This window comes from Aotus nancymaae, unplaced genomic scaffold (assembly GCF_030222135.1).
Source record: "Aotus nancymaae isolate 86718 unplaced genomic scaffold, 86718_ANA_hifiasm-v0.15.2.pri h1tg000059l, whole genome shotgun sequence".
Taxonomy (NCBI): domain Eukaryota; kingdom Metazoa; phylum Chordata; class Mammalia; order Primates; family Aotidae; genus Aotus; species Aotus nancymaae.
The window spans coordinates 49,414,822-49,441,629 of NW_026988473.1; the positions used below are offsets into that span (position 1 = coordinate 49,414,822).

Sequence of the window (26,808 nt, forward strand, 5' to 3'; positions counted from 1 at the left end):
AGGTCTCAGCCCATGCTGGTCAACCCCATTGTTCGAGGGAAGAGCTGTTAGGAGAACTGGAGAAATGCTTCTCCACTGAAAACAAACCTGTGCTAGTACCCACTGCCTCCCCAACGAAAGGACCTCCAAGTTTAACAATTAAAGCGCAATCCCTACTCCAGACAACCAGATCCTGTTCTTCTTAGGCCTCACCGCCCTCCTGAGGCTTCTCTGCTCATATTTCTCAGGCCACCACATTGCCTTCCTCCCCTTCAATGCAGTCAAGCAAAGCCCTGGACAAAAAGCACTTCCTCTGGCACCCCTGAATACAGCTGAGACAGACTAGAACTTCTAACACTTCCAAACACTGAGAAAGAACAAAAGATAAATAAACAGAGAGAGAGTACATGGAATATAAACAGTCTGGTTTGCAAAGCAAGGGCCTCGATGCTTTATCTAGCTAATTTGATCTCAGGCAATTGCCAGCTCCCTCCCATTTCATGAAACCCAGGGGAAGTAAGGCTTAGCTTGGTCCCTTTCTGTCCAGCTCCTGGTCATCAGTACGTGGCAATGGAACCTGTAACATTTATCACGCACCATCTCTCAAACATGATTCTTGCCTGAAATATCCGTACCTCACTAACAAGCAAGGTTTGAAGTTATTAAAAGTTCCATGTCCTATTTAGTGCATTTTTAAAACATTGGGTTCAGCCCAGCTGCTGACCACTTAAGAGACTCAACATCACACATTAAAGTCTTTTTGTCAGAGTCACTTATCTGTTATACATAACAATTTATGTTACGAATATTGCTCTCTTGAGGATCAGTTTAAATAAACTTTGGGTGAACCCCAATATCTTAATAATATTAAAACAGAGAACACAATCTTCTGACATTGAACAAGTGAGACTCATAAGGGGCAAGCTAAAACTCTTGTCTTTTCTCCCAGCGCCTGTTAAAACCTGCTCTGTGGGGTTAAGATGACATTTAGGTTCCTTTACTTTTCCAATAACCCTCAGGAAACAGAAGTTTACTTATAACAACCAAAAATTGACTTCCAAAGAAATTCTATTTCTAATCTATTTCTAACCTCTTTTATAGGCTAGGCACTAGTGACCAGCTAAGGTCACACAGCCAGACCTCGGCCTCCTCCTTGGAGCTGCACTTTCGAGTGGGGTTAGAATAGGGAGAAGCCACTCTAGCAGCTTGTTTTAGAGGATGGAAATAGAGCCCCAAAGCCTCCATTTTAGCATTCAACTCTATCTAAATAGACTCTAAAGAATCTAAAAAGGGCTGAAAGAAAATAAGCTTCCACTTCTAAACCCTCCCTTCCCAATAGTTGTGAAAATAGCCAATGATGTTCAAATCGGCGAATGTGCTCACTTTTGTGCTTTCCTTAATTGTGACTGAAATGATCTGATGGGATTCCCGCATGGAAGAGAAACCTGTCAATGTTCCCTGTGGCCTTACCATCTAAGGAAGGCACTCTGAGCATCTGGACTGTTTCTAAGGAGGGCATTTATTGAGTTTTTCAATCCATTACAAGTCACGCATTTTCTACTGGTTCTAAATTTGAGCTCTCTGCTTTTCAGCCAATGGCTTGGTCATTGCAGAGTGCATGTGAGTCTCAGGATCTTCCGAAACCACTTCTATCACCTTCCCCACCTCCTTGGTTTAGGAATCCTCAGTATTCTCATTTTTCATATTTTTAAAATTAGATCAGAGATTAAGAGCAGTAGAAAATCCTAGCTTATGAAGAGGTTCAGGGCTTCTTCAGAGAGCTCCAGAATGGACTTGCCAAACGAGGCCATCTGCCCAATGTCTTTTCACTATACCACAGAGAGAGAGATGACAAATTGAAAGACAGTTGGGAAGGAAACAAAAACAAAAAGGGGCAAAAATGGAGAGGAAAAGAGAGATGAAAGAAAGAAGAAGGGAGTGTGGCGAGAGTGAAGGAAGAAAAAGAAGAAGAGGGAGAAATTAGAGAATAAATATTAATGAGGTTGAGATAATATCATCAACAAACCACCCAGAGATTGCTAGAGGCCGCTAGTCTTCTGCCTGCTCTTGGAAGGTTTGAAATGAGCTCCTGAGGTTGATCTAGTCCCTTGTCATTTATCACAGGATATCAAGCTTCTTAGAGTTTAGCACAGTCCTTCCTCTCTGGACACAGGTAGACGTGGAACTGAGAACAATGAATTATGCATCTGAGGCAAGGGACAGGTTAGAGCTTGGAACTGATCACTAATGCAGCTAAGTGCTAAAAAGATGCACAGTCCCATGATGGTCTGGATGATGAGAGTATGGACCAGCCAATCTTGTACCCCCGGGCTTGGGAGAGTGCAGATATCAGAAATCACCCTGTGAATAGATGAGGGCATGTGTGGATGGATGATCAAACAAGTAAGTAGAATGATTTAGTCATGTAGCTTTCAACATCAAGGATGTGGACTGGTGGAATCAAAATCACCTGGAAAAATTTAGCCAATGATTCCTAGACCATAACTTTGTATATTCTCATTCAGTGTGCTTGGGGTATTTTGAACAATTGCTGCCAACCCAATCTAGGCACAGCTGAGTTTGAGAATTAGTGCTCAAGACAGCGTGGAAGCTATCCCCAGAGAGAACTATGGGTCTGTGTATCATATGTGTGTCCAGTATACTAAAGCCTCTGCCTATTTTTTTCATTGACAGCAAACTTGAAGAATTGGTCCATTTCTTACAAGTCATGTATCCCAAACTGTGTCAGCACTGGCAAGTGATCTGGATGATGGCTGCAGTGATGCTGGTCTTGACTGTTGTGCTAGGGCTCTACAATTCCTATAACTCTTGTGCAGAGCAGGCTGATGGGCCCCTTGGACGATCCACTTGCTCAGCAGCCCAGAGGGACTCCTGGTGGAGCTCAGGACTCCAGCATGAGCAGCCTACAGAGCAGTAGGAAACCTCACATCTAGCCAGTGCCCTGCTCTGAGTCACTCAGACTACCACCCTTTCCCCAAGTATAACGTCAGGCCCAGGTGTGGACATGCTGCCACCCATCCCATCAGGTCATGAGGAAGGGTTCTTTTAACACTCGGCACTTCTGTGGGAGCTATTCATACACAGTGACTTGATATTCTTGGAGGATCAACGAAACTGCCCTGGGAAAGTATCCAGTGGATGAAGAAGTCACCTTCACCAAGGAACTCTATTGGAAGGGAAGGTCTCCTGCCCCTAGCTCAGATGGCTGGGGAGAACTAAAACATCTTCACTGTGGTTGGGGGTAGGGAGCAGGGCACAGGGAAGGAGGAGGCAGGGGGCAGTAAAAAGCTTACTCTCTTTTTTCCTCTCTCTAATCGGTTATCAGGGAGAATTTGCTTAATGACTAATACCCTGAGGATCAGACCTGGAATTTGGAGTTGCAAAGTGACTATTATTCCCATTTCCCATCTCATTTTCAATAACTTCAGCCTCCCATCCTCTCCTTTGGAATGAGAGTTTCTTTTTACAGAAGTAGTAAAGGCTTCTTAGAAAAAAAAAAAAGTATAGGCTGAATTTAGCTCAGTGCTTGAAATGGGAAGATATGAATTATTATATATGCATCTGTCCACACACACTGTTGTGTATACACATACACACAACATGCATGTGCACAGAGCCAACAACCCTTCAAAAGTGTGCTCTGGGTGTGTGCCTCTGGATAAATAAGATGCATGCCAACCCAGCCCACAGATTTTCACTAGGCGTGGGGCAGTCACCAGGCACCTGCTCAGTGAGCTGTCCACATGGATTGAAGATGTTTGAAAAACACTGAAAACTCATGGCTTCAATGGCAGACTTACTAGTCTCCATTTCAAATGCCGACTCTGAGCTGCTGTACAGCACCATCTATTCCCTATTATCTCTTTGAAAACAGTTAACCCACCTCACAGGTGAATGAGGAGAGAAGATGTGCTTTCTGCTTCGGTCTCTTACTCTGTGTGTGACCACATGCAAGGGTAAACTTGCACCTTAGTGCTTCAGTTTAAACAGGATTTCCAACCCAAGTATAATTGGGGATGTTTCAGAGCATCACCAGTTATTTAGCACAAAACTGAAGGAGCACTTCCCCTCTCCATTTTGACTTCTCTCCCCACTTTTATAGCCACTGCCTTCATTCAGCCCTCATCAGTTTTGTAGCGGTGTTGATTTCCATGTGGGTTTTCTTGTCGTTGTTTTGCATTTTTGTTTTGTTATTGATATTGTTTGCTTTCATTGCTAAAACTCATATACAACTTACTATGGGCCAAGCACTGTTCTCAGTATTATATAGGTGTTAATTCATTTACATCCTGAAGAAAAAGAAAAAATATATGAAGTGGATACTACCCTTCCCATTTTCAAATAAGGAAGCTGAAGCACAAAAAGAACAAATAACTTGACAAGCACACCCAGCTAGTAAATCATGAGGCTGGAACTCAACCCCAGGGTAGACTGGCCCCAGAGCTGTGCTGTCCTTGACTCTTCTGATGGTCTCCTAGCTGGAAGCCTCACATTCCAGTCTCACTCCCCCAAGTGGCCCATCAGCTACTCCATCTTTGGCTCCCAAACTAAACAGTTTCTCTCGTAGCTCCGGGCCGTCACTCACTGGTTTTTCTCCAGCTGTTCTTCCCTTTTCTTTAGGTCACTCTTCTTGACCAAGTACAAAAATTATCCCCTTACCAGCTTTGATGACCTTCCTTCCATACTCCTCACCAGACACAGCATAATAGGTCACACCCTCCTCTGTGTTTTCTGGCACTTTTTAAACATTTTTATTATTGACCTTTACCTATAGTATATCACAGCCTATTTATGTATCTGTCTCCGCTAGCATTTTTCCTCAAAGACAAGAACCATGTCTTACCCATCTCTTGGGTAAGTGCCTAGCATGGTGGCAGACGCTTGGGAGGGTGTCATTAAATGTTGGTTAAAAGAACAAGCAAACATTCAAGGTGGTGGAGAGCAGCCTGGGGATAGCTGACATACTACATGCTTCCCAGTACCAGCACCATCACCACCACCACAATGCAAAAAGCAACATCTTTCTTAACCTCAGCTTATTCTGTTTCTCAGTCTACTTTGTGAGACAGCAGGAATGAGACCAGACTAGCAACACCATTTCCAAGCTTAAGGACTAGGCTCCATGCAGTCACTCCTTCAGAGAGAGCTCCCCCTCACCCCAAGCATGCCCCACTTTAAAACAGCATGTTTATTGAAGGGGGCATCCTTTACAGTAGCTAGAAAATGACTGAGAGAGGCCCAAGCCAGGGTTGATCAAGGATGTGCCATTAAGGTAAAGAGTTACAGAGCAGGGCAGAGAGACTTTGGGGCCATGAGTGGATGGTTTGCCCGGCCTCTTCCAGGGGTTCTGGATAAAACTGAAGGAGCTTTAGCTACATGAGGCCCTCAGAGCCAAAGACAGTATGCAAATGGAGTTCCAGAGAGTGGCCGTGGAAGCAGGACTCCAGGTGGGGAATGTTCAATCTCTGCCTCCCTTAAAGAAGGGCCAGGCTCAGCTGACCCATTGTTCACTTGGTCACAAGTTTCCTACCTTCATTTCTGGATGAGTCAAAGGCCATGAACGCAGGTGTAGAGAGCTCCTGCACCTCCAGCTGCCCCACAGAAAGGCCTGCAAGAGTACTACCAGGCACAGGCTCTCTCCCACCCTACTCCATTTGCAAGCAAGGGAGGTCAAGGAAAAGGACGTCTCCAAAAGGGAGCATAAGAGTAGCCACATGTACAAGGGCATGGCTGAAAAAGTACTCACGGGTCTAACTTTTCTGGAAAGCAAAGTCCAGCTGGAGCAGTGGGAGTTGCTGCCCAAGCGGTAGTGAACTGGAGAGAACAGGCCCTGGATTTCTAATGATGATGTGAATCTGAAAGAAAAATCCCCCAAATGCCTCTGAAGTCTCACATCTCTGCTTAGCCCTAGGAGTCTGGTTCCCTGCCTTCAGTTGCAGAGTGATGTGTTTGTGTCATTGTTGATGTCACCTCCTAAAAAGACCTTCACTTTCTGGCTACCACAAAGCCATATGTGTTGCTCCCATGTACAGCCTGATAGGGTAAATGGAAAGGGAGTGCTGGATTTTTGTATCACTGGCTGTCAGTTCCTCATGTTGTTAAGCCTCACACAGGTGTGCTATCATTGAACTGTAGAGTGTCACATACCTGAGTTTGAAAATAAAAGCACATTTCCAAACCTCTGGCAGCAGCCAAACGCCTCCTCATTTTATGGAGTCGAGTTACAATCTTTGGAATTTGATGTCTTTGGATATATTAGTGTATCCCAGAACCAAGTCAGAGGTCCCCAACCCTTGGTTGTTGTAGTATGGGGTACCTTACAGGGGCTGGATCAGTTCCTCTTCCTCTTCTCCTTCCCCATTCCTGATCCTAGTTTCCTGTATCTTCCTGGTCTATGATTTTTCTAATGAACACATTTTGCTGTTATCGAGTCTGCTGGGTTTTTACCAACCCAATTTCCACAGCTCAACAATTTTTGGGTATTTCTTACAGTTAGCTGCAGGGGAATTGCACTTTCCAGGTCTCGTTCCCTAAAAAACTCTCCTTTCCAATACTTCATACCCTTTTTACTCCCTTCTCTGCCAACCAAAGCCAAAGGATTCGGATGAGAACACTGAGACCCAAGAAAATGGCAGAACCACTAGATGGACGCTGGGTCTTTGAATGGGCACTCCCAATATTGAACTGTGACATGAATAAGAAGATTTTAGTGTATTAAGCCACATAGATTCCAGAATGTTTATAGCTGTTAGCCTACCCCCGACTAATGCTGAACTATAAATTGGGTACTTTAATAGCAAAATTTCAAAATATGAGGTTCTGGCTTACCAGTTACATGGCAAGAAACAAAATTGCTAGAAAGATGGTGGCACATGTCATGAATAAAATGTGTGTTTGGAAACGTCTTACCCGTGATAACTTGGAAAGCATCTCATGGTTAGCCTATAGTTTTAGAAGTGGTGAAAAGAATCAGTGTTGGAGTATGCAAACTTCTCTTGGCTACCTTTGGCAAGTTATTGCAGAAGAAAGAATTGGCTATGTGGGAGCAGAAATGAAAAAGAATATCAAGTATTCAGAAATGTGAAAGACTGAAGGGTGAGAAAACCTGACCACTTCTAAATCCCAGACAGACTAAAAAGAGCTTCGAGTGGGAGCCAATACAATTTCTCAATTGAACAGATCCACTCAGCCTTACGGCAAAGGCAAGGTTAAAGATGTGGCCCTTTCCTTTGAGTTAAAATGAACGTAGTGTGTTGACCACTAAATTGGAGGGGTATGGTGTTGAGAAACAAGAAATAATTCTTGAGAATTATGACTGGGAAAGGAGTTGGGGTATGATTATTGGCACATGGAATTTACAAGAGAAACACAAGCCAGGACTAAAAACCCCTTTGGTTGTTCAAGTGAGGAAACAGCTTTTGGGAGGAAAGAAAATATGTCAAAGAGATACCTGCACCTTCACGTTTATTACAGCACTGTTCACAATCGCCAGGATACGGTATTAACATGTGTCCGGCAACAGATGAGTGATAAAGAAAACATGATGTACATACACAATGGAATAGTATTCAGCCATAAAAAATGAAATCCTGTCATTCACAGCAACATAGGTTGAACTGGAGGCCATTATGTGAGTAAAATAAGTCATGAACAGAACGTTAACATCACATGTTCTAATTCGTGGAAGCTAACAAAAGATCTCATGGAAGTAAAAAACAGAATAGAGGATACTAGTGTCTGGAAAGGGAAGAGAGAAGGGAAACAGTGAGATTTGTTAAAGGATATATTGTTAGGAGGAACAAGTTGTAGTGTTTTATGGCACATAGAATGACTATAGATAACAACCACATAGATTTTCAAATAACTGGAAGAGAAGATACTGAACACTCCCAACACAAAGGATAAATGTTTGAGATGATGGATATGCTAATTACCCTGATCTGATCACTACACCTTGTATGTATGGAAACATCATAATGTACATGTGTAGAATTACATGTTGATTAAAAACAAAATTTAAAAAAAATAAGAAAACTTTTGGGATCTTAGCTTTCACCTGCAGGAAGCAGACTGCAAAAGCTGTGCTATTCCTGAGGAGAGCATACTCCCTAATATCCACTTCAAATGTGGACAAGGAAGATTATATACAAATGAGTCTCCCAGAGGGGTGCAAAGGGCCGCAGAAAACAGGGGATGTGAGAGTTTCTCCCAGAAAGCAGATCAGAATCAAATCAAGGTTGAGTGACTGTGGAAGGCAGAATTTCTAGAACAGCCCACCAAAGATGTCCCTCCCCAATCCCTGGAGCCTTTGAATAGGAGCTATCACTCTTGTTATGTTGCATTCAATGGTATGGTTAACCTTAAGATAGGGAGGTTATCCAGGTAGACCCATGAGCCCTTAAAAGCTCTGCTTGAGCCCAGGAGGTAGATGCTGCAGTGAGCCACGATGGTGGCACTCCAGCCAACAGAGCAAGACCCTACCTCTTAAAAAAGCAGAGAGCTTTCTGTGGCTAACTGTAGAAGTGAAGGAAGGACTAGAAGTATGAGAAGGACTCAATTTGTCATTGCTTCTTTGAAAATGGAGGGGTTCTAGGAGAGGAGAATGGACCCTGGCTGACAGCCTGCAAGGAAACAGGGATCTCATTCCCACAACCTCAAATAGATGAATTCTCCAACAACCTGAATGCATTTGGAAGTGGATTCTTCCCCAGGAGCCTCCAGGTAAGAGCTCAGCCCAGCCAGCACCTTGATGGCAGTTTCATGAGACTCAGGGCAGAGGACCCAACTGAGCCCACTGAGACCTCTGACATATAGAAGCTGTGAAATGATAAATGAGTACTGTTGTAAGCCACTACGTCTATGGTAATTTGCTGGACAGCAATAGAAAGCTGGTACAGCAGCCTTTCTAAGGTCTCTTTGTTGGTATTCCAGAAATTCTATGGCTGGTGATCGCTGTGACTCTGATTCTCCCCCTTTACACAAAGCCTTGCCTTTCATGATTCGTTTTTCCCCTTCCTGTCTTCCTTCATTCTTTTTGTAATAATTGAACAAATACTAGAAAACTAGCTCTCTTTCAGCCATGGTGTTAGGCTTTAAGAATAATGATGACGAGGCTGGGACTCTGCCTGTCTGTCTTCCTGGTACCGTGATGATAGAGTCGTGAATGTATCTGAGGAACTAGGGCTTGTCTCGCCTGAGTAAAGAGGTCTGTATTGGAGATGTGTAAAGGCTGTTTCCCTGGTCTCTTAGAAGTTCCCGGCATTTGTTCAGAGCAGATTCTCTTTTTGTTGTTGATATTTTCCACACAGATATCTAACTTTATGACCAGTACCACTTATGTAAAAAAAAAAAATTGTTATCCATATATTTTTCCTATAAAAGACATTCATTTTAGAAAAATCTCATAAACCTTTGCTCGAGACATTGCTCACAAGGCAGAACTCCATTATGACCATGAAGCACACACCCCTGAATATCCGGCTGGAAAAACAGAGTGCACGCTGCTGAGGAAAAACAGATAAACCTCACGTTCATCGATCGAGAAAGGTGGAGTGCGAATTGAATTCTGGCCTACCAGAATATTAAAGAAGTTATTAAGAGAAAGTTATTTTATAAAGGACCCCCGCAGTGATTACTATTGTAAAGTTAAAAATCCTTGTGTAAAGTGTAAATGTTTAATTTTGTTAATTGCCCTCCTAGGTGTGTTATGTAAATGTGAATGTTTGTATGTGCCTAGTTTCTTTGAAAGAGAAATCACTGTAGTGGTGTAGAGATTTCAAATGCATAAAAGGAGACTCGAAGGAAGGCATGAAGGTTCTAGACTCCGTGTTTAAATGGACATTTACTTTCATGAGCTTCAGCTTCATACCCTGCAGATCACAAGGCCAAGCAGCTGGGTGGGAAAATCGCTGATTGCGGGAGGAAAAGAGGCACAACCTATGCTCAGTCTCCTTTAGGGACAGAGACATTTCTAGGTATACATAAATGATGGACTCCACAGGCAATAACTGAATGGTGTGAGAACTGAGCTGCTAGGGGAGGTGGAATGGCAGAGAATATGGGAATTGGGAGAACCTTTAGCAGTTCACACTGTGCTGTCTTCCTCATTTGTGTGTTTTCTGAGTCAGCATTAGCTAAATTTTCCAGAGGGCCATCCACAAAGTACAGCCTGGGCGTTCAAGAGACGTCACTCATTTCCCCCAGTGACCTTGACAAGTCAGAAGCTTGAAAGCAGGGAAATCCGGATGTCTCAGTTATGAAGTGGAGCAGTGAGTGTGAGCCTCACCATAGTTCCAGAACTCTTCATCCAGATTAGTGATTGAGCATCTGCCTCTCATACCACCGGTGGCCATCTGAGGTGCTTCCCTGACTCTGAAGGCATGGTAGTCACGATGGCCAGGTGCTTCAGCCTGCTGTTGCTTCTTGCTTCTATCTGGATCACGAAGCTCCTGGTCCATGGCTCTTTGCGTACAGAAGGTAAGTTTCTTACCAGATTTCTAAACTGAAGCAAAGTAAGATCTTGCAAAATGTCCTAGGCCTCCTAAGCTGTTGACAATGGATTTCTGGGAATGAAGGTGACCCTCAATGTCAACAGCAGGTCTAACTGGTGGTATTGCTCTGCCAAAAATATTACACCATATTGTCAACTTAACCAAAATGATTGACACTTACCTTTGTATCATCTCGACTTTTATTTTTGGTTATGGAATATTTTTAATGAGGACATTTTGAAATACAATACTGAAGAGGAATCATGCGATTTTTAGTCTTTTTTGTGTGGGTGGTGCTTAAATTTTTTTGTAGCAACAGGATCTCACTTTGTTGCCCAGGCTGGTCTTGAACTCCTGGCTTCAAGTGATCTTCTTGCCTCAGCCTACCAAAGTACTGGAATTACAGGCGTGAGCCATTGCATCCAGAAGTAATAATTTTTTTTTTAAGTATTTCATTAAAGAAGCAAACTGCGATTGTAAAAAATTTAAAGCAATTCCTAAGCTTGGGAATAATGAGTAACTTTCACTAAAATTGGCCTATTTTTATGTTTTTGAGAGTATTAGCATAATTATTTTAACTTTAGTTTTATCACACCATGAATGAAATGCAATGTTTTAAAAAAATATTCAGTAAATAGTAAGTTAACTGATAAAAATTCTGTAAAAATATAAGTTTGAAAATTTAGCCATCAGTTGTCTACTAAAGGAATGACTTAAAGTGATTGCTGGGCTTTTGAGATGCCTAAGTGAAAACCTCATTCCACACTGTAGGCAAAAAATTGTAACCACAAATCACTCATTGCAGCTCTGGGCAAATGAAAATCTGAGCACTTTAAAAGGAAAATGTGTGTTCCCATGCTGGAAGATGACCTGAGATATAAAATATGCTAGAAACAGACATTCAGAGTTGATTTATATATTGTTGCATTAAAGTTTATAAGGGAGGTCAGAGTTATACGATTAGTTTTTTAAAATATTGTTACTTTTAAATAAGTTTGGTCCTCTTTCAAATCCTCTGGGGAGACTGTTTTTCCCCACAATGCTGACATTATTAAAACTATTGAACACTGTTCTTTGAAAATGACTCCATCACATTCTAGACCATCCTCAGCAAGGGAAAAAATTTCCTAAGGAAATTACATTTTTGGAAACAACCAAAAGTCATGATAATCATGCCTGCAGAATAAGGTAGCTGATGAAGGTAAGTGAATGGGGATAGGAACTATTTTTGAGGGCCAATTATATAGCAGTCCAGAGCTATGTGTGTATACACAACTTCATTTAATCCTCTCAAGACAGTTTATAGGTGAAGTCACTTGCCCAATGTCATGCAGACTGTACATAATAAATATTGGGCTTGAATTCAGCTCTATGTGATTCCTAAGCATATGCTATTATCTGATACCATATCCCTATATCTAATTCCTAAGCATATACTATTTCTACTATGTTTGCTGTTTCCTGAGAAATCTTAAGAATGGAGTGACTAGAGTACCCCTTAGATTCCAGCTCCCTCTTTTGATCCCTAAATAAAATAGGAAAGCATAAAATGACTAATGCTGTTGACTTCCTACTGGGCCCTCCCTCTGCTAGGTACAAGCTATCTAATTTAATTCTGATAAAAATCATGTGAAGTAGACATATCTGTCCCCATTTTTCAGATGAGAATGCTGACTTGCCTGATGTCCCAGCAGCCAGTTAACAATAGAAAAGATATTCAAAGCTAAGTCTATTCACCTAGAATAAGTCTATCGTTGCTCTAAATAATAGCATTTAGAGTACAAATGAAATATGAGAGGATAATAAGACCACTTGATAGTGTGACAAATAAACCTCTGCAATCCATTCCCAAAGAAGTAGCTATAAGAGACTTGAGCAACAGCAACCTCATGAGCTAAAGGAGCCAAATTTCAGGGTAAATGGTGTGTTCAGAGAGTTCAGTCTGGGGTGTGTGTGTGTGTTCATTTCCTTATAGCACTGTGAAAGGTAGAACAGTGTCATAGTTAAGAACTGGGGGCCAGGTTGGGTGCTGTGGCTCACACCTGTAATCCCAGGATTTTGGGAGGCCAAGGAGAGTGAATCACCTAAGGTCAGGAGTTCGAGACCAGCCTGGCCAACATGGTGAAACCCCATCTCTACAAAAAAATACAAAAATTAGCCAGGCATGGTGTCTTCCGTCTGTACTCCCAGCTACTCAGGAGGCTAAGGCATGAGAGTTGCTTAAACTCGGAAGGCAGAGGTTGCACTGAGCTGAGATCATGCCACTGCACTCCAGCCTGTGTGACAGAATGAGACTCTGTCTCAAAAAAGAAAAGGCAAAAAGAACTGAGGTTCTTGCTTGGCCATAGTGGTGCACACCTGTAGTTTCAGCTACTCAGGGAGGCTGAGGTAGGAGGATTGCTTGAGCCCAGGAGTTTATGACCAGCCTGGGCAACATAGCAAGATCCATCTCTTGGGAAAGAAGAAGGAAAAAAAAGGAACTGAGGTTTTAGAATCAGGCATGATTGAGTGTGTGCTCCTAATCTGCCACCACAGCAAGGTTCACAGGGAGGACTTAGAAATGCTCCTTCTATATCTGCAAAAAGAAACTTCCATTAGATATCAATCTAGAAAGTGCTCAAAGCATTTGACTAAACATTCAATACACAGAGCTGTGTACAAGCAATTACTTGAGAGATTTAAATGCCCTGTTATGGATGTTCATGGATGAAGCTCAGTAGGAATCATGTACTTGAATACAGTACAACTGGACAATTTCATACAGGTCTATACATCACAGAACCCAGAGAAAAGGATTCAAAAGAATTCCCAAATCCAACAACCTTTGAGTAGAAATATTATTCATATCTTACCTATTCAACTGCCTCAGCTTCTACAGGGTAATCAGTCATTAGCAGACCAAAACTAAAATGCTTTAAAGATAATGATAATGTTATATATGATTTATTAAGCATCTACCATGTGGCAGGCACTATGCTAACCATTTTTATTAGCATTTACTCATTTAACTTTCACTACCCTATTCAGTAGACACTGTTACTTTCTGAATTTATAAATAAGGAGGCTCAAAGAGCTGAAGATTAAAGGGATGAAGTATCTAGGCTACGGTCACAGAGCTAGCAAGTGGCATATGCTAGATCTAAGCCCAAGTCTGACTCTAAAACTCTGCTTTCTTTATTTAGCTTTTCTGCCATTCAAGGTTTACTGCCAGCTCCTCCAGGAACTTCTGAGTAAGCCTGCCCCCCAATGGCCAGGGAAGACCTGCAACTGAGAGCACTCACATTCTGCTATAACAAGTGTGACATGTTCAGCCCATCTCAGAAATAGTGGTGTCCCCAAACCACATTGGTTTGGGGTATTGCCAACTATTCTATTAACTAGAGTCCTGAATTTCTGTCTTTCTCAAAGCCTCAGATACTTCAGTTTACAGACTCCAGAAAGGTTTGTAGTAACTACATCCCTGAGACTGCACCCCAGCAACTGGTAGCCAAAGCCCCCATGTGTTGAGCAGGACATCTTAATGCAGTAGGGTGGGATAGACTTCAACTGGGTAAGATTTAAGCTTGGACAAGAGCAAGTATCTATCTAGCCCAGCAGACTGTCCTTGTGGACAAAGCCTGGTCTGTGTCCTGTTATTTCTAAACCCCAGTCCCAGCCAGATAGACCTTCCTGCTGCCTCAAGACGATATGCTCTGCTAGGAAGGAGAGCCTAAGGGCTGGGAACAAAGACAGCAGCAAACTGAGAACCTGTGTGATTCCTTTGCAGAGCTTTCCATCCAGGTGTCATGCAGAATTATGGGGATCACCCTTGTGAACAAAAAGGCAAACCCGAAGCTGAATTTCACAGAAGCTAAGGAGGCCTGTAGACTGCTGGGACTAACTTCGGCCAGCAAGGACCAGGTTGAAACAGCCTGGAAGGCTGGCTTTGAGACTTGCAGGTGAGAAACAGCTAGTTTCACTGTCACTGCTGGAGTTCTTTTGGCTCTGTATTCTTGTTCAGCAATAGAAATGATGCCTTCTAATCATTTTTCTGTTCAACTAGTATATATTCTTTTACAGCTATGGCTGGGTTGGAGATGGATTCGTGGTCATCTCTAGGATTATCCCAAACCCCAAGTGTGGGAAAAATGGGATGGGTGTCCTGATTTGGAAAGTTCCAGTGAGCCGACAGTTTGCAGCCTATTGTTACAACTCATCTGGTGAGTCCGACCTGCAGCCTTTCCACGTGGCATTCTCTGGGTATCTCTCACTCTGAGACCTGTCTGGGAGGGGTAACCCTGAGCAGCAGCAGAAGCAATTGCAGCCACAGTCATCTAATTCTCCCAAACTGTCTTTTGGCCAGGCTAGGGGTGGCAATATGCCCCTCAGAAGAAAAAGTTAGGAGAAATATGACTGAATGGCAACACAGGATAAGACACTCAGGAGGCTCAATTACCACTGCCGCCATCCATGCATCCTGTAAGATAAGCAGGCAGAAGGGAAGGAAACAAATGTACAGATGTATGTAATGCATCCATTATGGACAAAGCGATGCACAGTCGTCCCTCAGTGTCAGTGGGGGATTTGTTCCAGCACCCTGTCATATACAAAAATCTGGAGATGCCCAAGTCCCTGATATAAAACGGGGTAGTATTTTCATATAACCTACACACATCCTCCTGTATACTTTGAATCATCCCTAAACTACTTACAATACCTAATACAATGTAGATGCTATATAAACAGTCATCGTACTGTATTGTTTGCTTTTTTAATTGTTGTATTGTTCTTTTTCTTTTTTTCTTTTCCAAATATTTTCAATCCAAGGTTGGTTGATCATGCCTACATGGAACCCACAGATCCATAGGGCTTACTGTACTAGGTTATCTCACTGAACCTTGACAACCTCTCTATGAGGTATGCTTCATCATCCCCATTTTGCAGATAAAGAAACCTAATTCAAAGGATGTAAGCACATTTGTCTAAGGTCTCATTACTATAAAGGTTCAGCCTCAGGTCTAACTCTGAAACTATACTCTTTCCATTGTTCCACATTCCTTTATAGAAGAGGAAATTCAGATGCCATATTCAACTTTTTTTTGAGATGAAGTTTCACTTTTGTTGCCCAGGCTGGAGTGCAATGGGACAATCTCAGCTCACCACAACCTCCACCTCCTTGGTTGAAGTGATTCTCCTGCCTCAGCCTCCTGAGTAGCTAGGATTACAGGCATACACCAGCACACCCAGCTAAGTTTTGTATTTTTAGTAGAGATGGGGTTTCTCCATGTTGGTCAGGCTGGTCTTGAACTCCCGACCTCAGGTGATCCACCTGCCTCGGCCTCCCAAAGTGCTGGGATTACAGGCATGAGCCGCTGCACCCAGCCTGTATTTGACATTTTTAAGAACCGGACCCAGTCTCCATTTTATGAAGGAAAAGATTGAAGCCTGGAGGGTAGCACTGATTTGCTCACAGTCATGAAGTCATCCCACTAACCTTGCTTGAAGACCTTGGCTGCCTTAGCCCAAGTGCTTCGCCTAAGTAGTTCTTGGAAAGTTTTTCTTTTACTAAATACTCACTTGTTCTCACTTTGTCATAAGGACCCCTGTCTGATTATTATATTCACACATACTCATCTATCTGACCTTCTGAAGGTTAGGTGGCTGAGAGGTCATACACAGGATAGATTTCAAAATCATTCTCTAAGATCCAAGAGATAAATGTGCACCAGCCAATAATAGCAAAAACTGTCCCAGAAAGGCAATATAGGATCCAAGTAGTTCCCTGATCCAGAGGGCTTTGGCACAGAAAAGGCCCATGGAGAAATTCTGTCCAGTACCCTCACTTTGTGGATGAAACAACTACAGTTCAGAACAGGGGTTTAGCTTGTTCAAGGTCCTACAGTCAGTTACTGGCAGAATCAAGACTGGAACATAGGGCTTCTCCTAACATTTTATTTGCCATCCTCCTTCACTTCTCTGCCTCTTTGGTCTATCATCATTGGCTGGGGAATTGGTGAGCTCTATGCCTGCATACCTCATAGCCAGCCCATGCCTATCAAATGACTTTGCTTTTTAACTGTCATCCTGCCAGCTGGCAATGTGATGATATGATACCCAGCCCTCTGACTAAACAGAAAAGAGCCAGAGGAAGAAGACTTGGATTTGTCTATTTCTTCATGGTTTTGTTTAACTTTTACTCTCATCCATGTATTTCTTTTTGTTTTTCCAGATATTATTTTTATTTTTTATTATACTTTAAGTTCTAGGATACAGGTGCAGAATGTGCAGGTTTGTTACATAGGTATACATATGCCATGGTGGTTTTCTGCACCCATCAACCCATCATCTACATTAGGTATTTCTCCTAATGCTATCCCTCTCCTACTCCCCACCCCCCAACAGGCCCCGGTGTGTGATGATCCCCTCCTTGTGGCCATGTGTTCTCATTGTTCAATTCCCACTTATAAGTGAGAACATGTGGTGTTTGGTTTTCTGTTCCTGTGTTAGTTTGCTGAGAATGATGGTTTCCAGCACCATCCCTGCAAAGGACATGAACTCATTCTTTTTGGTGGCTGCATAGGATTCCATGGTGTATATGTGCCACATTTTCTGTGTATTTCTTACACTGAAAGTTAGGTCTAGAGACTTGATAGGCTCATGTTCAATATTTTTGGCAAAAGTACTTCATAGATGATATTATGTACTTTGGATCACATCACAACAAAGGCACTTACTGTCAGTATGTCCCCCTATTAATTATGCTAACTTTGATTATTTGATTAAAGTGGCAACTGTCCTATCTTGCTAATGAAACTGTAACACTATATCTTTCCCTTTGCAATTAGTAGGTAATCTACAATGGGATATTTTGACACCATGCAAATATCTTGATTTTCAGTGACTTTTTACCTGGACATTTAAGCAGTCATTGATGATCCTTCCTGGAATCAGTTATTACATGGGGGACTGAAGATGGTAATTTTTCTAAATCTATCCTTCCTTTTACATTTATTAGTTGGCATCTTTGATAACGAAAAATCTCTCTCTCTCTCTCACACACACACACACACACACACACACACATCCCTTTTCTCTCCTTCCTACACAACCATGGGCACATACATTTTACTTATTCAATGTGTTCAATGTCTTGTAATCCATTTTATAATTATTATTCTTTTGTTTGTTTGGACGTGCCAATTGTCCTGAATCTGGCAAGTGGGAGCCCCTTCTAGTTGACTTTTGTGTCCTTTATCCCATTTGCTTTTAGGTAATTCCTGGTTTCCTGGTACAATACCATGTCCCAGGCTCACTTTGTACTTTCTGTCTCTTGGGCATGGAATCAGCTACTTATTTCTCCAAGGAGCCGTAGTTCCTTTTAAAGGGGAATGTTAATTAGAAACCAAGATTTGGATACAAGTGTTCTCATTCCTCCTGAAGTTTTCATTCCTTTTCAGTCCTATCAGTGGACAGATAGAAAATTTTGTGTACATGAGTTTATATTGATAGTTCCAACTCAAATTTAACAATTTGAGTTCTTTGTTAGTTTACTTTATCTTTGTATCTCTTTTCTCTTATAATGAAAATATTAGTTCACAATAAATAATATTAATATATTATCTTACAAGTTTCAAAATTACAAAACCAACATTATTAAGAATAACAAACTTACTGAGTAAAATTAAGACTTCTTTGCATATCTTTTAGTCCTTAAAAGATACTCCTCTAAGGATGTGCAGTCAGTGAATTGTGTGTAAAAGTGACTTTAAAATGTGCTACTCTGTGTAGTTATCATTGTGAAATAACTTAGGTTTATTTACTTCTGTTTGTGATCAATTTTAGGGTTTGATGTTTGTCCTATTTTTATTTTTTGAATAACTAAAACATTTACATGGTTCAATGGTCCAAAATGTACTTTTTAAAAAGTATATTCAAAGAAATCTGACTCTCGTGCCTTCCACAGTTTCCACCCACCATTTTCATTCATTTCTGGTTTATCCCTCTGTGTTGCTTTGTGTATAAAGGCATGTGTTTGTATGTGGCCTTATTTCCCTTTCTTACAAAAAACTAGCATACTATATACACCACTTTGCACAAAGCTGTTTCCACTCAAGTCTTAGGAATTACTCCATATTGGTTCATATAGACATTTCTCTTTTATTAATGGCTGCATAGTACTCTGTTGGATGGCTGTATTATAGTTTATTCAACCAGTCCTCTATTAATGGACTTTTGAGCTATTTCCAATCTTTTTCTATTCTAAGTAATTCTAAGGTATATAATCTTGAACATATGTTGTTTCACATATATGGAGACATATCATCAGGATAGAAGCCTGATGTCCAAAATGTGTGTGTGCATGTGTGTGTGTCCATTGACATCTTGGTGAGAATTAGGTTTCCCTAACCCTGATCCTAATGCTCATCCTGACCTTACCTTAATTTTCTTTGTTTTTGTAATTTACTTTTTATTGCTATCTTGTGAGATTTGAAGATAAGAGTAACCCTGACCCTACATCTAAACCTTATCCTGATTGTCTTTCTTGTTGCTATTCTTGTAAGATAAGGGAATCAAACTCCACTCCTAGTCCTAACTTTATTTTTTAATTGCTGTTACTGTGAGGTCTGGGGATCAAAGTGCTATTAATGCTCTGCACACACCACTTGTGTTGTGCTGTTCCCGCTGCCACAATGCCCATCCTCTTCATCACCTGGCCAACTCCTACTCTTTATTCATATCTCAAGTGCCATCTTTTCCAGGTACGTTTCCATAACCCTATCTATCTCCTTGGACTCCCACTGCACCTTGTGTTTAATATCTATCAGAGCACTCAGCACATTCTAGAGAAGTCATGTATAGTTTGAAGGGGAAAGAGAGCATCTCACTTCCAGGTGAGATACACTGTACTCTTGACCAGTTAGGGACCACCAATTGCTTGTGCTCCTTCATACTTTGTCCTTCTCGGGCACAAGTATGAACAGAGAGGCCAAGGAAACAAATTCTTGCAGATCTTATCATTATGCCCAGACACTATGCTTGGCCCTAGACATTTACTATGGCATTAATCCTCAGTAAAATGACACCTGTGTATCATTTCTACTGTCAGGAACAGCAACTGATGCTTAGAGTGTACCTTTCCTGTGGTCACAGTCAATAAGGGGCAGAGCCAGGATTTAAATCTTGAGCTAAACTGTATAGAGTCATGCTATTTCAGTGGGATGATGACCACACATCAATAATATACGAGGCCTGGTGAGTCCTGGACATCAGTAGTTTTTAGAAGCTTCTCAGGTGATTCTAACCTGTAGCCAGGGTTGAGGATCACCTCTCCCTAGAAGATCTCCAGGTTTGAGGATTCCAGATACTTGTGGATTCTCCTATTTCGGTGGAATTGCAATAACCTCCTTCTTTGCTTCTGGACTATACCCTCTCCACTCTGCATCTCATCCTCCACACACTTCCTTTGATAATTATTTTACCCCTCTGCTTCAGAGCCTCATTTGAGAATATGATGTAAATTGTGAAGCCTTTTGCATATAAAAGTGGATAGAGATATATGAGGATTTTTGTATATAATTTGGGAGATTTGTGGAACCCAGCTGAAAATTTCCTCTTCTACAAAATAAATTTCAAATTTTTTAACATAGCAATTATAAATCTTGATACTCTGACTCCAATCTATCTTCCCAGTCTCATCTCTTGCTTGCAGTCTTTCATGTCTTCATTTACACACACATTTCCAGCCTACACACACAACACACCCTACATTCCAGCCACACTGTGCTCCTTGTCATTTCTCTAACATAACTACACATTAAAACTGCTAGATCTTCATATCATGTTATTCCTATTGACTGGGATACTCTATTCCTTCTTCTACATTAGATGTTCTCCTCTGTTTCAGCCATCCTGGCCTTCTTATCCATCAAATGGGCTCTTGAACTTTCTGTTCTCTTTCATTTGAATGCTTCTGCCCCAGATCTTCAATGACTGGCTGCTTTTCATCATTCAAGACTCAGCTTAAGTATCACCTCCCCAAGAGACCTTCTCTTATCACCCTCTGTCCTTTATCATCCACCTCATCAGTCTAATTCATCTCCTGCTTAATTTTCCTTTTAATATTTATCATCCTCTGAAATTTCTGGCTTATTTATTACTACTTTTTATTATCTCTATCCTTTCAATAGCATGAAAGACCCTTAAAGGAAGGCACTTTGTCTTGTTGGCACCATGTTCCTAGCACCTAGAACCGTGCCTGGCACAGAGTCAGTGCTCCATAAGTATTTGTTAAATTAACACATTAATCCTCCATACTCTGCCCAAGCCATTTCTTCTGATGTCCCCCTGTCTTTCTCAAAGTGCATCTTCTGTTCTTCTGGAGGTGGGAACCATGTCTGATTTTTCTCTGTAATTTCAGTTTTCAACATAGTATATTAAGCTCAGTATGTTTCTTTCCTCTGATACTAAAAAATATTCATTTTCTGAGGGAAGAGCTTAGCATGTGCTAAGAATGAGAAAGGTAGTTAAGAGTTCAGGGACGATAAGGTCAAGGATTATATGTATTTGAATGGAGGTCTTTTCAAAGTAAAATGAATAGTATAAAACCAGCGCATATGTGGTCAAGATGTTTTATCAATAGTATCATTGTTTGGATTGGTATTTATTTTAATTTTCAAAAATGAATCAACTTAATAGAATAACGATTTCTTCATGGCAAACATTTCAGATGATGCTACCTACTGCCATGAGTAATTAGGTACTTAAAATAGATGCAAATTTATATTATAATATATTGCATGGCTCTGCCATTTACTAGCTATGTGACATTGGGCAAGTTATTCAATTTCTCTAAACTTCAGTTTTCTCCTGAATAAACAAGGGTTTGATAACATTGTTTAGTGAGATACCTATTTAAACACTTACTGCCACGGTCAACTCAGATTAAGATGCTTTTTTCCTCTCTAGCACATATAACAGATTGGAAAACAAACCCTTATCCCTCTCCTGGCCCCTTTTCATTCACCTTTCTTAAATGAGCCCAGAAAAATCAGGTCTTAGCATATCTTTGTCTTGAAGTGACAGCACATGTGTATATTTGGTCTTCCAATCTACTACTTCCTTTCCCTTTTCCTTCCTTCTGTATTCATCAAATAGTTATTGAGCATGTGCTATGTGCCACACACAGTGCTCATACCATAATAACCAAGACAGACAAGGTTTCTACTTCCAGGAAGCTTGTTGTCCAGTAGGGAACAGTGTTGTGAGAACAGCGACAAGGAGGTACAATAACATACACCTAGAGACCCAATCAAGTCAACAAGTCTGCCTGAGAAAGAGAGGGTCAATCTGAGACCTGAGGGACGAGTCAGAGTAAGCTAAATAAAGAAAGGCAAAGAGTCATAAAGGTGAAGAAAGCGTCATGGTGCTTGGATGTAAGAGAAAGCATATCAAGGAATTTCAGTATTCAAGGAATTTCAGTATGGCAGGGGCAATGAGAGAAAGAGAGCAGAGGACGCTGACATGTCAGCAAGGGCCAAATCACAGAGGGCCCTGTAGTCCATACAACAGGGGCAGCCACTGAAGGCTTCTAAGGATGGAAGTGATATGACTAGACTTGCGTTTTAGAGACCATTCCAGCTACAGTACAAGGGGTTTGGAAGTATAGTAAGACTAGAGGCAGGAAGAACAGTTAGGAGACTGTTGTAATACTTTTATTTCGTTTTTCCCTCTCCCAACAGATACTTGGACTAACTCGTGCACTCCAGAAATTATCACCACCAAAGATCCCATATCCGACACTCAAACTGCAACACAAACAGAATTTATTGCCAGTGACAGTACCTATTCGGTGGTGTCCCCTTATGTTACAACACCTGCCCTTACTACTACTCCTGCTCCAACTGCTACTTCTATTCCGCGGAGAAAAAAACTGATTTGCATCACAGAAGTCTTTATGGACACTACCACCATGTCTTCAGAAACTCAACCATCTGTTGAAAATAGAGCAGCATTCAAGAATGAAGCTGTTGGGTTTGGAGGTAAATGGTTTCTGTGTCTATGTTACATGTGCATGTACCTTCATGTCTAACAGACAATTCATAGAATCCTGCCTGTCTCTAGATGAGGCACTCAGAACCTGTCAAATACTAATAAAAGCTTAACACAAACTCAACTTTCATAAAATCATAGAATCTGAGAGCTGTAAAGAACCTTAGTGATTAAACTTAAAAGTATAAGTATAAAAGAATTTCACTGTTGAAAATTCAAGACTTTTAAAAATAAACCACTATCTGTTCCTATGTAGAAGTTCTTTTTAAAATACATATCCTAAATGCCTATGATTTTGTTCTAGTCATCTCTTTCTCAGGCAGGCTTGTTGACTAGAGTAGATCTCAAGGCCATAGAGAAGAAATGAACTCTGTCATATTGCAACTTATGGAATTGAGAGAGTATGAGAGGCAAGGCCAGGGATTCTACAAGCATGAAACAAAGAAGCTGGTGTGGGTCCAACATCGTAGAGGGCCACAGAGAAGGTTTTCCTCCTGCACTATCTACTGTCTCGATCACCTGGATCATTCAATAAGCATTACATACAAAGTTTAAGTGAAGGACCAACAGGCCATGTCTCTGTTCCCTGCAGGTGTCCCCACGGCTCTGCTGGTGCTTGCTCTCCTCTTCTTTGGTGCTGCAGCTGGCCTCGGATATTGCTATGTCAAAAGGTAGGGTTGTTGGCACACTGTTGGTCTTGTAATCTTTGTCATGTTTCTATCCTGTGCTTTTTCAGGGACACTATTGGCATTTTGCTGATCAAAATGGAGGCAGCAGTCCTCTTACACTATAAATTTCTCCCTCATCTTGTCTCTCTCCCTTCCACCCAATCTTTTCTATTTCAGCACATGCATGTCATCCAACCATCAGTCAATGATTGTCCTTTGAAAACCAAGAAATTTAAAACATTGACATCTGGGGAAATGTATATGCTTTATTTGATTTTTGGTCCTTTGTTTTTGTTAGAAGAGTTATGTGGTCAGCCTAAAGTCTGGACTGCAAACATATTGTCCAATTTAAATGAATCTGTTAAGTTGGTGATGTGTTAATGTATTCGAGCATGTGTGTGTTAGCATCACCCTGAAAAAAAGGTACCCAGTGTACTGTGCCAATACATACCATGGCCGACAAAGTGTTATCTATTGTTTTGTGTGTTACATAGAGTCTCTCACTTTAATTTCATATTTATTCCTAAAGGTATGTGAATGCCTTCCCTTTTACAAACAAGAATCAGCAGAAGGAAATGATTGAAACCAAAGTAGTAAAAGAGGAGAAGGCCGATGACAGCAACCCTAATGAAGAATCAAAGAAAACTGATAAAAATGCAGAAGAGCCCAAGAGTCCGATCAAAACTACTATGCAATACCTGGAAGCTGAAGTTTAGATGAGACAGAAATGAGGAGACACACCTGAGGCTGGTTTCTTTCATCATCCTTATACTGGTCCCAGCTGGGGAAATAAAAAGGGCCAAAGAACCAAAGAAGAAAGTCCACCCTTGGTTCCTAACTGGAATCAGCTCAGGACTGCCTTTGGACTACGAGGTGCACCAAAGAGAACGTTCTTCTTCTTACTGCAATCCTGTCTGGATCCTATCCTCCTACCTCCAAAGCTTCCCACAGCCTTTCTAGCCTATGTCCCAATAATATCCCATGGGAGAAAGGAGTTTTGCAAAGCGCAAGGATCTAAAACATCTCATCAGTATCCGGTGGTAAAAAGGCCTCTGGGCTGCCTGAGGCTAAGTGGGTTGAAAGCCGAGCAGTCACTGAGACCAAGGCTTTCTCTGCTGATTCCATAGCTCAGAATCTTTCTTCAGCTCTGAAAGACAAACACGTGTCCCACCTGGCATGTTCTTCTGAGCCCGGTAAGAGCAAAGAATGACAGAAAAGTTTAGCAACTGAAGGCCATGGAGATTCTCATGACTTGAGACCTAATCCTTGTAAAGCCAAAATAAAAAAAGAAGTAGAACAAGGCTGAGGATACCGACAGCACGCTGTCAGCAGGGACTGTAAACACAGACAGGGTCGAAGTGTTCTTCTCTGAACACACCGAGTTGAAATCACTGTTTAGAACACACACACTTACTTTTTCTGGTTGCTACCACTGCTGATATTTTCTCTAGGAAATATACTTTGATAAGTAACAAAAATAAATACTCATAAATTTCTATTTTTATCTGACTTACAGAAATGACTACTGAGGAAAATTAGTAATTTGTTTAAAAAGTAATAAAATTCAACAAACATTTACTTAATAGCTACTGTATGTTAGGTGCTGTGCAAGGTATTACACTTTGTAACTGAATATTATTCATCAAAAAATTGCATATAGTAGAATGTTATCTGGGAAGCTATATTTTTTCAGTTTTGATGTCCCTAGCTTATCTACTTCCAAACTAATTTTTATATTTGCTGAAATTAATCTTAATTCACTTTCTCTAATATGGCAACCATTATAACCTTAATTTATTATTAACATACTTAAGAAGTACATTGTTACCTCTATATACCAAAGCACATTTTTAAAGTGCCATTAACAAATGTATCACTAGCTCTCTTTTTTCCAGCAAGAAGGGCCTGAGAGATACAGAAATATTTGTGACAAAAAATTAAAGCATTTAGAAAACTTTTGCTCTATTATTTACATAGATGTATTATATCTTTTGTGTAAAATTAAACTGAGGACCAGATCATACCATATTGTTTGCAAAAGTAAAAGGGACAACATTGGTTGTTAAAATACGAGCATATGTCAACCGAATAGCACATATCACGTGGGGCTATTCATGCTCCAAACGTCTTATTTTAAGTTGGCCAAGTACACACACATTAAATAGTCCTTTATTTGAGATGCTGGCTCTACATTTCCATCCATTTCAGAGTTCGCCAGGGAGCTGGAGGTTCAGAATAGCTCATTTGTCTCACTTTTGATAGCCCTGTTTCTCCAGCTTTCTTTTTCCCTCCCCCTTAGACTGCTAATTATCTTCTTCCCCGCACCAGTGACTCCACAGCTTCATGATTCCCTTAGTCCAGACGCCACAACCTGCTGGTATAATCTTTTTCCGTTGGCCCACAGAGTATAATCTTAGAATTTGGTTTCTTTGCCAAGCGTGAAAAATCAAGAGATTTCACATGTTTACATTGTTGGGTTCCCTCTAAAAATGGAAAGATCTGGAAATAAAGGGAACCCATGTTCCCTGGTAGCGATCATTATCTGATACTGAGTAGTGGCTGTCCCCTTTCTATGGGGTCTGCTTTTTCTGTTTCACCACAGTCCTCATGACTCTCTATTGCACACTCATGCCAAAGTAAAGGTGTCCTTTCTTATGAACTTTATAATGCTGTTGCCTGTTATTCACCCCCACCCCATGTCCCTCATGTATATCACCTGCCTGACCCTGTAGGTCTATGAGTTTGAAACTGGTTTGTCATTCTTTAAGTTTTATCAGCTTCATCCAGTTCTCAGGAAGTGAAGAAGAAGAGAGAGAAAGCAACTAAGTAGTGGTCTTCCCTCTGTGTGTGAGCTGAAAAAAATCAGATCTCCCATACCATATCTCCCATCTTGTGGGCATACACTACATATTAGAATGCTACCGTCTTCTCCTGTTAAACAGGTTGGTGCCCTATCAAGGAGGAGGAAGTGGGGAGGAGAAAAACCCCACCCAGCCACATGGAATCACTCAGTAGCCCAAATATCATCTGCAAACATACTGATAAGGATGTAACTTCCATCATTATGCAAGGAAGGAAAGAAGGAAGGAAAGAAGCAAGGAAAAGGAAGGAAGGAAAAAAGGAAGGGAGGAAGGAAGAAAGAGGAGGGAGGGAGGGAAGGAAGGACTGATTTATGGAGCACCTACTAAGTGACAGTCATTTTGCATGTTGCCCCATTTAATCTCTACACTTTCCCTGAGAGGTAAGGATAATTACTGCCATTTTTATTAATTAGAAAATTGGATGTTTGGAGAAGTTACATCACTTTCTGAGGTCACAGGTCTAGTTAAATGATAAAGGTCAGAGTGACTGTGAAGCCCATGCTCCTTTCCCTACACCACAATGCTTCTCTTGCAAATGACAATATAGAAATGTAAACTATTCCGGTCAGACACGGTGGCTCATGCCTGTAATCCTAGCACTTTGGGAGGCCGAGGCAGGTGGATCACAAGGTCACTGGCCAGCCTGGAGTTCAACTCCAGCCTGGCCAGGATGGTGAAACCCCATCTCTACTAAAAATCTAAAAATTAGCCAGACATGGTGGTGGGCACCTATAATCCCAGCAACTTGGGAGGCTGAGGCAG

At 41.2% G+C, this 26,808-nt stretch overlaps 2 protein-coding genes across 10 annotated transcripts in view; both read left to right on the top strand.

Annotated features, from left to right (window-relative positions):
• Positions 1 to 6,182, top strand: part of IRAG1 (inositol 1,4,5-triphosphate receptor associated 1) — a 158,101-nt gene extending 151,919 nt beyond the window's left edge. For all 9 annotated transcript variants that reach the window (XM_064365180.1, XM_064365179.1, XM_064365177.1 and 6 more), the window contains one exon: positions 2,674 to 6,182. In XM_064365180.1, coding sequence (XP_064221250.1) covers positions 2,674 to 2,917 — 244 coding nt within the window. In that variant the 3' untranslated portion in view covers positions 2,918 to 6,182. The remainder of the gene's footprint in view (positions 1 to 2,673) is intronic.
• Positions 6,183 to 10,204: 4,022 nt separating this feature from the next.
• Positions 10,205 to 25,844, top strand: LYVE1 (lymphatic vessel endothelial hyaluronan receptor 1). Its single transcript, XM_012456670.2, has 6 exons — positions 10,205 to 10,476; positions 14,257 to 14,428; positions 14,550 to 14,689; positions 22,208 to 22,507; positions 23,110 to 23,188; positions 23,715 to 25,844. Exons 1-6 carry the CDS (start codon positions 10,380 to 10,382, stop codon positions 23,899 to 23,901), a joined length of 975 nt encoding a protein of 324 aa, XP_012312093.2. The 5' UTR covers positions 10,205 to 10,379; the 3' UTR covers positions 23,902 to 25,844.
• The last annotated feature ends 964 nt before the right edge of the window (positions 25,845 to 26,808 follow it).